Here is a 13,833-nt window from a genome sequence, read left to right on the forward strand (position 1 = left end):
TTACACTTTGAAAACACTGGCATTTATCCAGCTTCAGCTCTACATAGTTGACTGTCAAGTATTAAGAAGGACAACCATTTGCATGCTTTTTAGTATAAGCATAATAATTTTTATTCTGTTCTGAAAACTTCATGAATATATTTCATTTCTTCATCTGTATTTTCCTATTAGTAAAGATCCGTCATGGAAGACAGACATGATTGTGCACTCAATTGACATAGTCCATACTGTCTTATTCGTAGTAGAAGTATTAGTTTGTACATGGTTTAAACAAAGGTAGAGGAAAGGTGAAGGGAAGCAAAAGCAGTTATGAAATGGCTTTCACAAGTGAAATAAAAAACAAGTATAGTTCTACTACTGAAACCTTACAGAGCTTTAAAGGAGGAGGGAGGGAGAAAAGATGATGCATCTCAAAAGATAGAAAAGTTATAGATTCTTAAAGCCATGTTTAACTATCACAAACTGAAAAATCTTTTTCAAAAGCACTTTCAGCGTCTGGATGTGTTAGACATAAAATATGTTTTTGTATACATCAATCTGTATGACTGGAAGCTCTGAAACTAACTTAATCCCTTCTGCCCACTTAGATAATGTTAAGGATTCATACATAGGTGATGGAATGCAAAGAGTAATCAACAGAAAACAGCAAGCAAAAAGAACTTTTACAGGAAATGTGAAAAAAGACTAAAAAAGGACAACTATTTTTAGAAACTGCAGAAGAGGATTATCAGTACCAAAAAACGTTGAAGCAGCCACTTCAGGAAGATTCAAAAAAGCTTTGGTTCTACTTCAGACAACAGTTTCTAACTCTATGTAATAGGGAAGTAATAGGGAAGGAAAACTTAGACGAAGAACTCTCAGTGAAGCAAAAGAGATGTTGAAACGTGGGTCATCAGAAAAGTCACAATAAGCATGTCTTGGTTATTATGCCACAATCTGGGTAGGGAAACTGCGATTCTCTTTGAATCGACAAATATCACTTTGATTTTCATTTATCAACATATATCAAATGTTGTGTAACTCTATCTTTTGTGAATTAACATGCTTTTAAAAAGAAATTAATACATCTAATATGTATGACAATGTACTTATATGAAGCTGTTTCCTAGAGTTTCATATACCTTAGTTAATTTCATTTTTTCTGTATAAGTCAATTTAAACATTTTCAGAAGTGTCTGCAAGGCTTAAAGAGAAAACTAGGCAGAACGTGATAATTAAGAAAAATAAAAATACGTGTACAAAAGATTATATAATACCTTGGGGTTTTTGTTGGATTTTTTCCTTTTTTTTCCATACAGTTAGATTGTAAGACATTGCATTGAATCATTTTTACTCTTCAGGTATCTAGGACCCAGTAACTTTAGATATTACACTGAAGATGGGCAATGTGAGGCTGTCTTATAAAAAAGAATCTTAAAAAAGAAATTTTAATAAATTTAAGAGGGAAGGGAGTAAGATTTGGTTCTTTCGTATTCCTCCTAAAAATGTCTGTATTTTGTTTTCTTTGAATAAAACAACCAACAGGGTGGGGTTTTTTTAGATTTTAATTTATATGAATGACAGGGGTTTGGTAGTGGGAATGAGGGGCTGCATCGTTGGAGTGGAATAAAGCAAGAGCAGGAGTATTCTGTTCCAGAGCTAGTAACACTCTCAAAGAAAATGGAGCCCATGAATAACCTACATCGGAGCTGGCTCTTCCCCTAAGAGACTGTGACCAACAGCCAGCGTGTACCAAGGCAAAAGAAATGAGTAAGAAGGTAGGAATGTCAGAAGAAAAAAATGAGAAATGAGGAGTAGCAGAAAGAAACTCCAACACCTTGAACTGAACTTCCTGCATTGCCCGTAACATCACCAAAGAGACAAAGTTTAATCTGAGGAGACAGAGGAAAGGAGGTGTCCAGAATTAAATTAAGCCTCTGAAATGGGTGAGGAAATGTGCTTTCCCTAACTGTTTAACTATTTATCTTTATTTCCTGACAACCAAATCAATGATGAAATGTTTTATATTAAGATTGTTTTTCACAGGATAATAGTTGAGTGATTTTCCTCATTTTAACCCATAAGTGTTCTCACTCTTATTCTTCGCATTTTCTGCCTGTTCTACTGTGAGGTTGGACTGAGTAAGCGGCTACTCAGAGTCAAATCACCATAGAAATATACTATCACAAAATATGTCATTGTGTAAACAAAACCAGCAAGTCAAGGGAGTGATTAGGTGAAAAGAGTACACCGAAGTGCCAAGTAGTGATGGAATATGGATTGTGCAGTGTTCTGAAGTTCAGAACCCTTCAAAAGATGCAACAATGGAATAAAGAAAGTTAAAGATGAAGTGGTAAGAAATTATTAATTCCAGTTATAGTAGTACTACATAGCGAAGATTAAATTTCAGGGAGTGAAGTCAGAAAGAAGCTAACTCTGCCCCAGACAAACCCAGAGCACAGTCATATCTATGTTATTTAAGAAGAGGAAAGGAGTTTCTACAACCGATATTACACTGCAGTGCAGTGATAATACAGGCCATTGAAAGGATTAAGAGACAACCCTCTCAAAGGCAGTGCAGAAATATACTCCTGAACTGAAAAACAGGCACCTGTATCTATATTACAAAGCTCTTTGGAACACCTTGATTTTTATCAGATATCTGTTTTTGTGACAACTCATCTCAGCACACTAGTGAAATTCTTGTTTTAAAATAGTCTTTCCAAAAAGACTAAAGTTGTCTCTAACAGAAACAATAAAGGGTTCCATTCTTAATAAACAATATTTTGTGCTATACATTTTTTTGTTTTCTACTTGTATGAAAGATATGTTTATTTATTAAAATGTTTATTTAATTTCCTCACCTGTTACATCTTACCTGTTCCTCACTCCTCCCTATTACCTGACAATGGATTTTTCTATTTTGTACTATCAAAGTTAAGTTTTAATGACCATATCTACTAGAGTATGCACAATTAATGTATTTACATGCTGAAAGTATTTACTACCTACATTTTTTTTAAGAATTTTAAAAAGTATTTTCTACATTCTAAGAATGATGGACTACTGCATCATTTCACAACTTAGTATAGATTGAGTACACTTTAACATACATTCAGCAATATATCATTAAAAGTTAATTGAACAAACAAAACTAACAGTGAAAATCCCACAATGTAATGAGTACAAACTTAGGTGGTATACAGAAATAGAAGACACACATCATATTCAGAACTCCCATATCTACCAACTCACGTGTCTTATGTGACTTGCAGTTAACATATTTTGAAACTAAATAATACTCCATTTAGTTTAAGTGGGAATACAAGTATGCATGTCATCTGAGACATAATTTGTCCCTTTCTCAGCAGTTCAAAATTAACATCTCAACAGTACAATTACTTCACACAACCTACTGAAATAGTTATCACATGATCTCTCAATTATGAGGTAGGATCTAATAGAGAAAATTTCTACTTTCTATCATTTAACAATCTCATAAGCTAAGAGTGTCATATATAATATCTGATATGAAGGATATCATGCAAAAAATGGGTTATTGCTTTTCATAAACAGTTGTTGCAGCCCTGGAGCTACTGCAGAAAATTCCGTTTAGCTAAATTCACTCAGACTAAACATTCAGAACATCTATGAGCTGGGGAAGTCCAAACAGAGGTATGTAATATCTGCTAAAATAGTAAACTAGAGATACATATTATCTGTTGAAATAGTAATCTTATTTGTTCTGTTCTTGTATAGAATATGTTATCTGAGGAAATCATATGGAGTTGCAAAAAGTTTACTATTAAAAAAGATCAGTTACATTAACATATAGTCCTAGTCTTGTTAGTTTTAATTTTTATATTAGTTGATTAATTTTATCAAATTCTGGGGAAATTTAAGTAGCTAATCTCTTATTTGCTATATTTCCTATAGAGAACTGTAAATTTCTGAACCAAAATTCATTTGGAATACTGGATTTTTTTTTTTTCATTATACAAATGGAAAAGCACAAAAGTACTAAAAGGGTTACTGTTCCCTGAAGATCCATTCATACACTGTGGATACTGAAAAATATTATTTACAATAATGCTTGTGAAAAGACAGTATTACCATATGCTAATGCAGCTCAATTTTCATTAACAATTCTTCATTCAAATGACCTTGTTCCAAATGATGCTATTCCCAAGTTAATGTTTCAGATGCTTTCACTCTTAGTCAAAATATTGCTGGTTCATAAAAACAGTGGATAAGAATCTTACTGGTTAATTATACTCTTAACAGCATAATGCATTCGTAATAAGGTAATAAGAAATAATAGTGATTAAATGCCACATTAGTAAACAGAAACTTATTCACTGTTTTACAAACATGACTTATACAAACATAGAAGTAAATACATAATGATAAAAAAATATTATTTCTGTATCTGTGATACTAACATGTTTCAGAATATTAGGATCACTTTAAAAGCATTTTAGGATTATTTTAAAAGTACCTGCACAAGATAAAGTGGCCTGCTGTAATTTTTTAATGACTGAATTTAGATACACTAGATAACACACTGCCCATAGTCTAACATATTGTAAATTGATATAACATGTTGCTCAGCTGAATTTATCATTTATGCAAATATAAACTATATCTTTATAAGGATTTTTTTAAATGGCCTTTCCTATTTACTCTACAACTTCAGGCACCTTTTTTTAAACAAAAACAATAATTAAAAAATGTATTTTTTAAAATGTACCTTGGTAGTGAGCACTAAATCCACGGTACCGGTGATTGCTGTCTGTTACGAAATGTAGTCTGAGCCAATTTTTGTTGCTGATAACTGGAGGAGGTATATTCATTCCAGAGAGCCTGAATTGAAACAAACAAACAAATACTATCAAGGCTGAAGATTAGTAGATTTTCAGAAAGACTTGGTAAAGGTCTTCTATGGAAAACATTTTTTTTCATTCACTGACTTGCCCTTTATGGAACTTACTTTTATCAATGAATAGCATGTTATGATAAGCATCATGTCAAGATTGATGACAGGCAAGACTGTACATTCTACATGACCAACTAGTGAGATACAAATCAGTGCTAATCCAGAAATCACACAGTTGTGTTATTGGTTAGGCACAGGACTATCGTGATGCAAGTACATGACACTCAGGCTGATCTGTTTAGATCAGTTCACAGATTAGGCAGAACACTGCTCTGAGAACCAGGATAAGGTACCCAGTGACGCTCACATTCAAGACAAGGAAAAATAGAGTTTAGGTTATTCAGGTGACCATCTAACACTATAAAATAGACACTTATTTTTCCTGAGTTAGTAGTTTTTTAAAATTCAGGGTACAAAGAAATAAAAAACAGTCCATCACTTCAATGAATCTGAAAATTAGTTATTAAATGTAAGGAGTGGGGAACTGTGGTGGATTGACCCTAGCTAGCAGCTAAGCACCCCACAGTTGCTCACTTGCTCTTCTCTCTTCCCCTGTCCCCTGTCCTGCTGGGACAGGACAGGGGACAGAATAGGATGATCAAAAGCAAGAAAACTCCTGGATCAAAATAAAGACTCTTCAAAAGTCAGTTTCATAAGTGAAGAGAAGAATGCATAACAAAAAGAAGTAATACCAGGGCAACTGTTCACATATCTGATAAGCAGACCAACCAAGCCAGTCTCCAAAGAAACGACTACTTTCCCCATTGCCTCTCTCTTTATTTTTTATTGCTGACCCTGAAGCTATATGTCATGATTTAGGCCTATCCTGGGACAAAAGACCACCATTAGACTAAAGTACCACGGACTTAAGAATTCCCAAATGGCAGAGAGGGCCTAATTGCTGCTTATGGTCAAGGACAAAACAGACAAGGCTACTCAGCTTAGGGAAGAAAACCGAAAATAATTTAATCCAACACCAACCAAAATATAACCATAAAACCCCAAAACATAACAAACAGAAAACAACACAGAGTGGTACAATGATGAAGAGTACAACCAGCTCTTTAAGACCACCTTCTCCTCATCCCTCCCCTCTTCTCTGGTTCAGAGACCTGATCCTGGTGTTTTTTTCTCCTCCCTTGCTGAACGGCTCAGGGGGGCAGGGAATGGGGGTTTCATGCTGCAGCTCCTCTCTGCCTCTCGTGTGGATCTGCTCTGTGGACGACAGTCTCTCCAGCATGGCCTGCACCATGGCCGCCTCTTCACACAGTCTCTCGCCTGTCCAGGCGCACTCACTCAGAGCTGCTGGTGGCTCTCAGTCCTGCCATTGCCCTCCATGGGTTGCAGGGCTACAGCCTGCGTCCTTGCCATAGGTTGCAGAGGGGTCTCTGGTCTGGCACTCCTCCTTCCTTCCTCCTTCTCTGACTGTGGGATCCACATGGTCACCTCCATCTTATACCACTACTACATCTCTTTCCAAGCATTTCAAATTCCCATCCTTAAATAGTGATGGCAGAGGTGCCAGATTGGCCCAGCCAGGCTGGAGGTGGGTCTAAACCCAAGAGTCGAGTGAAAGTCCAAGAACTCTTTACCAGGTCTTCACTGCAGCCCCCTCTTCCAGTTACCAAGCAAAAGTAGCTCCTCGCTAAACTATGACACTATATGACACAGAATATTCTTTTGGTCAATTCAGGTCAGTTGTTTACGTTTTAGCCTCTTCCCAGAACCTTCTCTATGCCTGGCCTACTTACTGTGGGGACAGAGTCAGTGGAAAAGCAAAGCCCTGACAATTGGCATGGGTTAATTTTTTACAAGGAGCTAGTAACGCGTACAGTGAACATCCTGGGTTTGTCTGAGGTCGGGTTAACATCTACAGGAAGGTAGGAAGGGCCACAGCCACAGTAGCTGACCCAGGCTGGTCAACAGCTTTTCAACACCATACTGACATCATGCTCAGTATATAGGTGAGGAGCTAATGAGAAGGGGCTCTGGTTTTCAGTCAGAAGCAGCTGTCACACATCTCTCTCTTTGTATATTCTTTCACTTATTGTTACAACTGTTTCTTCTTAATTTGTGGTGTTCTATTAAACTGTTCTTATTTCAACCCTTGTGCTTTTCTTCCTCTTTTCTTCCCAGTTCCCCTCCCAGTTCTGCCAGGAGGGGGAAGAACAATCAAGCAACCTCCTGGCTTTGTGTTCCAAGTTGGATAAAACCATGACAGTGCTGTACAAGCACTGCTCAGCAGCTGTCAAAACATTGGTGTGCTATCAACTCTGGTTTAGTCACATATCGAAAGCACAGCAGCATATGGGCTTCTATGAAGAAAATTACCTCTGTAATACTAAACCCAACATACAAAATAATCTGGGAGTTTTGTTGCCTGATTGTTTTTAGTGTCAGGACATTACTCCAATTACTGTAGTCTCTTGATTTACTCATTAGGAAAGTCTAAATTAGAGATTTGGATTTCTTTATTAGACGAGATGTTAGAAAGAGGAATAAGAATATTCTTCTATTTTTGAAAAAAAGAAAATAAAAGAAAGTCTATAATGAGACAGGTCATAAAGCTATTCAGGCAATCCACAAGGGAGAGAACAAGTGGATTTTATTATAGAAATTCCTTGTTTTTAACAAAGGACTTTTCATCTGACCTTTGAAGTGACTTCGCAAAATGCAATAATGTCGTTATCGATATTGTTATCTCCATTTTACAGAGAAACTCATGCACAGAGAAGGAAAGCAACTTCAATAACCTAACAGACCAGCAACTAAAAGAATATCGTAAGAAAAAAACCTACCAATTCAGAGCTCTGGCTTTTACAACTAAAATCAAATTAGCATTGCCTGGTGAATGGTTACACAGTCTTTTGAAATGCACAGTTCTGTCCTACCCCTCTTTATTCAATTAGAAACTTTTGCTTCGAGTTTTCTTTAAAAAGTTATGGTTTTCTTGTTTCAAGTAGAAGTAAATTGGACAATTTGAAATTTCTTATCAAATAAAAAGTCTAAAAGATTTTATATGGTGTTCTGTGCTGAAATAGTACTTCATTTTAATTTAATGTAGAGATCTTTTTTCACATCTGTCCTACAAAAATCTTTGGTTGTAAAGTTAGATTAATGTGATAATTTTAAGAAATACAAGTGATACACTCAAAACTAAGAAAGCTAAATCAAACCAAAACATTTCACTATCTAATTAAAATATTTTTACTCATTTCCACTTCAAGTTATGTCAATATATTCTCATTAGACATCTCAGTTTCTTTAAACAGAATTTCTGATAATGAATTTATTGCATTAAGTGTTTGGACTATCACCAGTAATAAAGCAAAGCTTTAACCAGACAGAACAATGGAAAATTAACTCCATCTCAGCCAGACCCAATACAATGGGCAAGAGATCTTCATAGTACTGAAAAAAAATGACTTCCATTCTCAGAGAAACCAAATTTCCTTAGAGGTTCAGCCCTAAGGTATGTGCCTAGCTCCACCATTAATCACTTCCAGACTTTCAATTTATTTAGCTTTATTAAAGAATTGTCTTTAATGTAATTGATCAAGGTTTATTTAGAGTCAACCATATTTATAACAAAGCAAGTACTTTAGAAGTAGTTAAGTGGAAAAAAACACCAAATTCCTTAAATAAATGACTAATACACTTGCGTAGATATTATTTGGTGAGGAATGCATTGAAAGAATTATATTTTAGAGGTGGTATTCTTTTCATGTTTTCCCATTGACACTATCTGAAAACAGAATATGTGTAAGACCACCTTCCAATTTTCTGAAACTGCTAGTACCCTTTTTCCCTCAGGCAAAATGCTTGACAAAATGCAAATGACAAAATGCTTGATTGACACCATAGGCTATTAAAGCTCTTTCAAATACCTACTTTAGAATGTCTTTATAATACGGAAACACATTAGATGTTCTGAGAACACACAAAATCTAAGTATTTTAAGCTTCAGAAATCTACACAAAATTCTAGATACAAGGAATACAATGCTGATATTGACTGAGTTCTATCTAAGCTCACAGTTCCTAAAATCTGATCTTTACAGGTCATAATTTCTATGGGATTGTTCCCAGAAAGTAGATTTGCAAGCTGACAGAATTTATAATGGCAATTGTCAGAAAGTGATTGCTTATTCTGCTCATATAACTGCCCATTTACTCACATCAATTTATCTTCTCAGAAAATTATAAAGCTGTTCATTACAACAATGCATTGACAATCCAACTTACCGCTGTGCCAGCTATTATTCCAAGCATAGCTACGCTGCATTGCTTACACCATTTTAAAAAATCACCATTATCTACAATAAAGCAAACGCATCCATCTCATCTTTTTATTTTCAAAAGATGTATCTCTTCCCCAAACTCCACAGAATCCTGTAGAGCAAATTTAAGTCATCTTCTTTACCTATTTAAGAGGTAATTTTCAAAAATCACTTTGCTGACTGTGATCCAATAAAGACAATTAGTATTTTACTCTCCCTCAAAAATATAATGTGTAATTCCCACCTTATGTTGCAAGGTGAAATTTAAGGTTGGTTTGTTTGAGTTTTTAAATAGCTTAGTGGACATTCTCCACTTCTTCCAGAGACAGATACTGACGGATCTCTAAATACTATACACATACTTTGAAAGGCACACTACCAGCTAGCTATAATCTTTAGAAGTTTTTAAAAAATCCCTGTCTTGTTCATGTACCAAACTAGCTTTAACTACTAAAAATCTTCTAAAAATATAGATATATGCAAACAGAAATGAATATGGAAAGAACTGTCTTTTTCTTTAAAGCCAGGTGACAAATAAAAGAGGATTAGTAAAAGACATGAATGATAAAACGAAAATACTTGTTTTTTTCTACAAACTTCACAGCTATGGTGTTCTTAATTCTTACAGGAATGATGGTCAAACTATTTAACAACTACTTTCATTCACACTGCTGTTATCTTTTCCATTCAGTGCTTATGTGCAATGATTTCCATCTTGTTAAAAAGTGTCTCAGAGATTATTCTAGATTAGTCAGATACAATAGTGTACAATTAACCAATAAAAGAAAAAAATTAGGTATAATAGATGTATGACGAGAGTTAAAAAGTGCTCAGATTACAAAATTCCTGTCAAAGTTCAAAATCGGATCAGTAAACAGAATTTCAAAAACTTCAAGGAAGGATATATAAATTTCAAAATATGCATATAAATCATTGGAGAGATAAAATAGTCAACCAGTTCTCACTCTATTTAACTAGCCAATTCTATTTTATTCCATATGAATCTGTATGGAATGGTAGCAGAATTTAAGATTTTTGTGTTATTTATTTGTTTTGAGCAGAAGTCAGTGACACCAATTCAAATATTCTTTTAGTGAAATTGATTTATTTGCAAAACATGTACATTTTAATTGTGAAGATGGGTTATTATTAATCAGCATACCAGCCCTGCTAACATAACACTTTGTTTAGGCATTAAATATGTCCAAAAATATTCCAAAGTAGAAGTATTTTTATTGGAAAAATATACAGCAAACCTTTTGACACAAAACTTTTTCATTAACTATATAGTTCCTACATTTCTTCTAAAGCCAGGAAATTCACAGAAATAAAATTGATAAAAAAAAGGAAATTGAGTTTGATGCTTCATCTATAAACACTGCTGAAATGCATTCTAATATCACCAAAGCGATAGGCTAACACAGACATACACCTTAGCATGACTAGGTGGATACATAGATATTAACACTCACACATATAAACACAAGTGCTCGTTTTGGTGTTAAGCACAGCTGTGTAGGATGTTTCTCACTGGTATTATTTACTTATTGAAATAAACTTTTAAATTAAAAACTTGGATTGAAAAAAACAGCAAGATAACACATAAAGGTCTCATCCATTATCCCTGTACATAGAATCATAGAATCATAGAATCATAGAATGGTAGGGGTTGGAAGGGACCTTTAAAGATCATCTAGTCCAACCCCCCTGCAGAAGCAGGGTCACCTAGATCAGGTCGCACAGGAACATGTCCAGGCGGGTATTGAAGACCTCCAAGGAAGGAGACTCCACAGCCCCTCTGGGCAGCCTGTGCCACTGCTCCCCCACCCTCATAGTGAAATAGTTTATTCTTATGTTTAAGTGGAACTTTTTGTGTTCCAGTTTCATTCCATTACCCCTTGTCCTGTTACTATCTACTATAGAAAAGAGGGATGTCCCAACCTCCTGACACTCACCCTTTAGATATTTATAAATGTTAATAAGATCATTCGTCAATCTCCTCTTCTCCAGACTAAACAGCCCCAGTTCCCTCAGCCTTTCCTCGTATGAAAGATGTTCTGTATCCTTGATCATCTTGGTGGCCCTGCACTGGACTCTCTCCAGTACTTCCTTGTCCCTCCTGAGCTGAGGAGCCCAGAATTGGACACAGTACTCCAGATGAGGCCTCACAAGGGCAGAGTAGAGGGGGAGAAGAACCTTCCTCGACCTGCTGACCACATTCATGCATCCCAGGATGCCATTGGCCTTCTTGGCCACAAGGACACATTGCTGGCTCATATTTAGTTTATTATCAATCAGGACTCCCAAATGTCTCTCTGCAGAGCTGCTCTTCAGCAGTTTGACCCCCAGCCTGTATTGGTGCATGGGGTTGTTCCTTCCCAGGTGCAGGACTCTCCACTTGTCCTTGTTGAACATCATGAGGTTCCTCTCTGCCCAGCTCTCAAGCCAGTTGAGATCCCGCTGAATGGCAGCACAGCCTTCTGGGGAATCAGCCAGTCCTCCCAGTTTGGTGCCATCAGAGAACTTGGTGAGGGTACACTCTGTCCCTCATCCAGGTCGTTGATGTAGATGTTGAACAAGACTGACCCCAGAATCAATCCCTGTGGAACTCCACTGGCCACAGGCCTCCAACTCGACTCTGTGCCGTTGATCACCACCCTCTGGGCTCTGTCATTCAGACAGCTCTCGATCCACCTCACTGTCCACTCATCCAAGCCACACTGCCTGAGCTTTCTGATGAGGACATTGTGGGAGACAGTGTCAAAAGCCTTGCTGAAGTCAAGGTAGATGACATCTACTGCTCTCCCCTCATCTAACCAGCTGGTTATGTACTCATAGAAGGATATTAGGTTGGTCAAACAGGATTTTCCTTTGCTGAAGCTATGTTGACTCCCCCTGATAACCATCTTATCCTTCATATGTTCAGTGATAACATTCAGGATGAGTTGTTCCACCACTTTTCCAGGGATGGAGGTGAGGCTGACCAGCCTGCAGTTTCCTGGGTTGTCCTTCCTGCCCTTTTTGAAGACTGGCATGAAATTGGTCTTTCTCCAGTCCTCAGGCACCTCATCTGTCCTCCATGATTGTTCAAAAATGATAGAGAGAGGCTTAGCAATCACATTAGCCAGGTCTCTCAGCACCGTAGGATGCCTCCCATCAGGACCCATTGACTTATGAGCCTTAAGCTTGGCCAACAAGTCTTTAACCTCTTCCTCTTCCAACTAGGGCAAGTCCTCTGCTGTCCTGGCCATCATGTTATCTTTGCTGGACTGGGCTTCCCGAGGGTCAGCCTTGGCCATTAAGACTGAAGCAAAGAAGGTATTCAGTACTTCGGCCTTCTCTGCATCCTCAGACACCAGGGCACCCTCAGCAGTTAGCAACGGGCCCACATTAACCCTCACAACCCTTCTGCTGCTGAGGTACTTGAAAAATGCCTTATTGCTGTCCTTATCATCCCTGGCTAAATTTAATTCTGGAAGGGCTCTAGCCTTCCTAGTTGCACCCCTGCATGCCCTGGCAATGTTCCTATACTCTTCCCAAGAAGCCAGCCCCTGTTTCCACCTCTCATAGATGGCTGCTTTCTGCCTGAGTTGTCCCAGCAGATCCTTGCTCATCCATGGAGGCCTCCTACCTCCTTTTCCTCCTTTCTCGCGCATTGGGACACACTGGTCCTGGGTTTGGAGGAAGTGGTGCTTGAAGATTGACCAGCTCTCATTGGCACTTCTACCTTCTAGAATCATATCCCATGAGATCATGTACATACTGGTACATACATGTACATCGTGTACATGTACATACTAGTGTGGTTTAATACTTCCATGGCATAATCCAAATACTATGAAAGACAGTAGCTTCCTGCTCCTTGGAAGGAAGGGGAAAACCTACCTAATAGAACAGCAGGTGACCAGTGACTTAGTTGATTTGGTTAAATTTTGGTTAAATTTAAGAGCAAGTATCTTAAACACAAATGTGAAGTATTAACCACTTAAAGCTTATTCTGTTTCCTGTACCTGTATACAATATATACTCACGATAAAAGACTTCAAACACTCTTTCTTTTGTTCTCCATGATTGCCTTGATCATAAAACAGCCCTTGTAACAAGCTTCCTTATGAATACTCTTTGTAAAAATCTACCATACAATGTAGATGTAAGCACACTCATTTTTTGATACAAAACTAAAACTCATGTCTCCAATTTAATAAATCCAGATCTGTTTAGAAACAGATTCACACTAAAAAAGCAAAGCTGAAACTAACAGAAAACACAATGCCAGATTTAAAAGATCCTGAAGGACTAAACAATTATGTTAATATATCCCACTTGCTCCATCAACCCAGTTAGGAAGACATTTATATTGGAGTTCAGATATTAACCTAATCATTAACCTTTTAGTCAAGTACTAATCAGGTAAGTTTTTTGTATGACTAGGCCTATCCTTTATGTTTCTAATTCTGACAATGAGATTAATCAGACATAATAGCAATCAATATAAATATTAATGTCTATTGCATAACAGCTTCCTTACTTTTTTTCTTTCCTGAAAATGTTCTATCCAAATTTTATGAAATTATTTCAGAGCAAGGACACTGTGACATGTGTTGTCAAACAGCCAAAGAAATCTCTTATACTTCTCACA

General features: G+C 36.8%; 1 protein-coding gene across 3 annotated transcripts in view; it reads right to left on the minus strand.

Annotated features, from left to right (window-relative positions):
• Positions 1–13,833, minus strand: part of CSMD3 (CUB and Sushi multiple domains 3) — a 611,954-nt gene that overhangs the window by 387,742 nt on the left and 210,379 nt on the right. For all 3 annotated transcript variants that reach the window (XM_061994596.1, XM_061994595.1, XM_061994594.1), the window contains exon 6: positions 4,730–4,842. In XM_061994596.1, coding sequence (XP_061850580.1) covers positions 4,730–4,842 — 113 coding nt within the window. The remainder of the gene's footprint in view (positions 1–4,729; positions 4,843–13,833) is intronic.

Source organism: Colius striatus, chromosome 4 (genome assembly GCF_028858725.1).
Source record: "Colius striatus isolate bColStr4 chromosome 4, bColStr4.1.hap1, whole genome shotgun sequence".
NCBI classification, from domain to species: domain Eukaryota; kingdom Metazoa; phylum Chordata; class Aves; order Coliiformes; family Coliidae; genus Colius; species Colius striatus.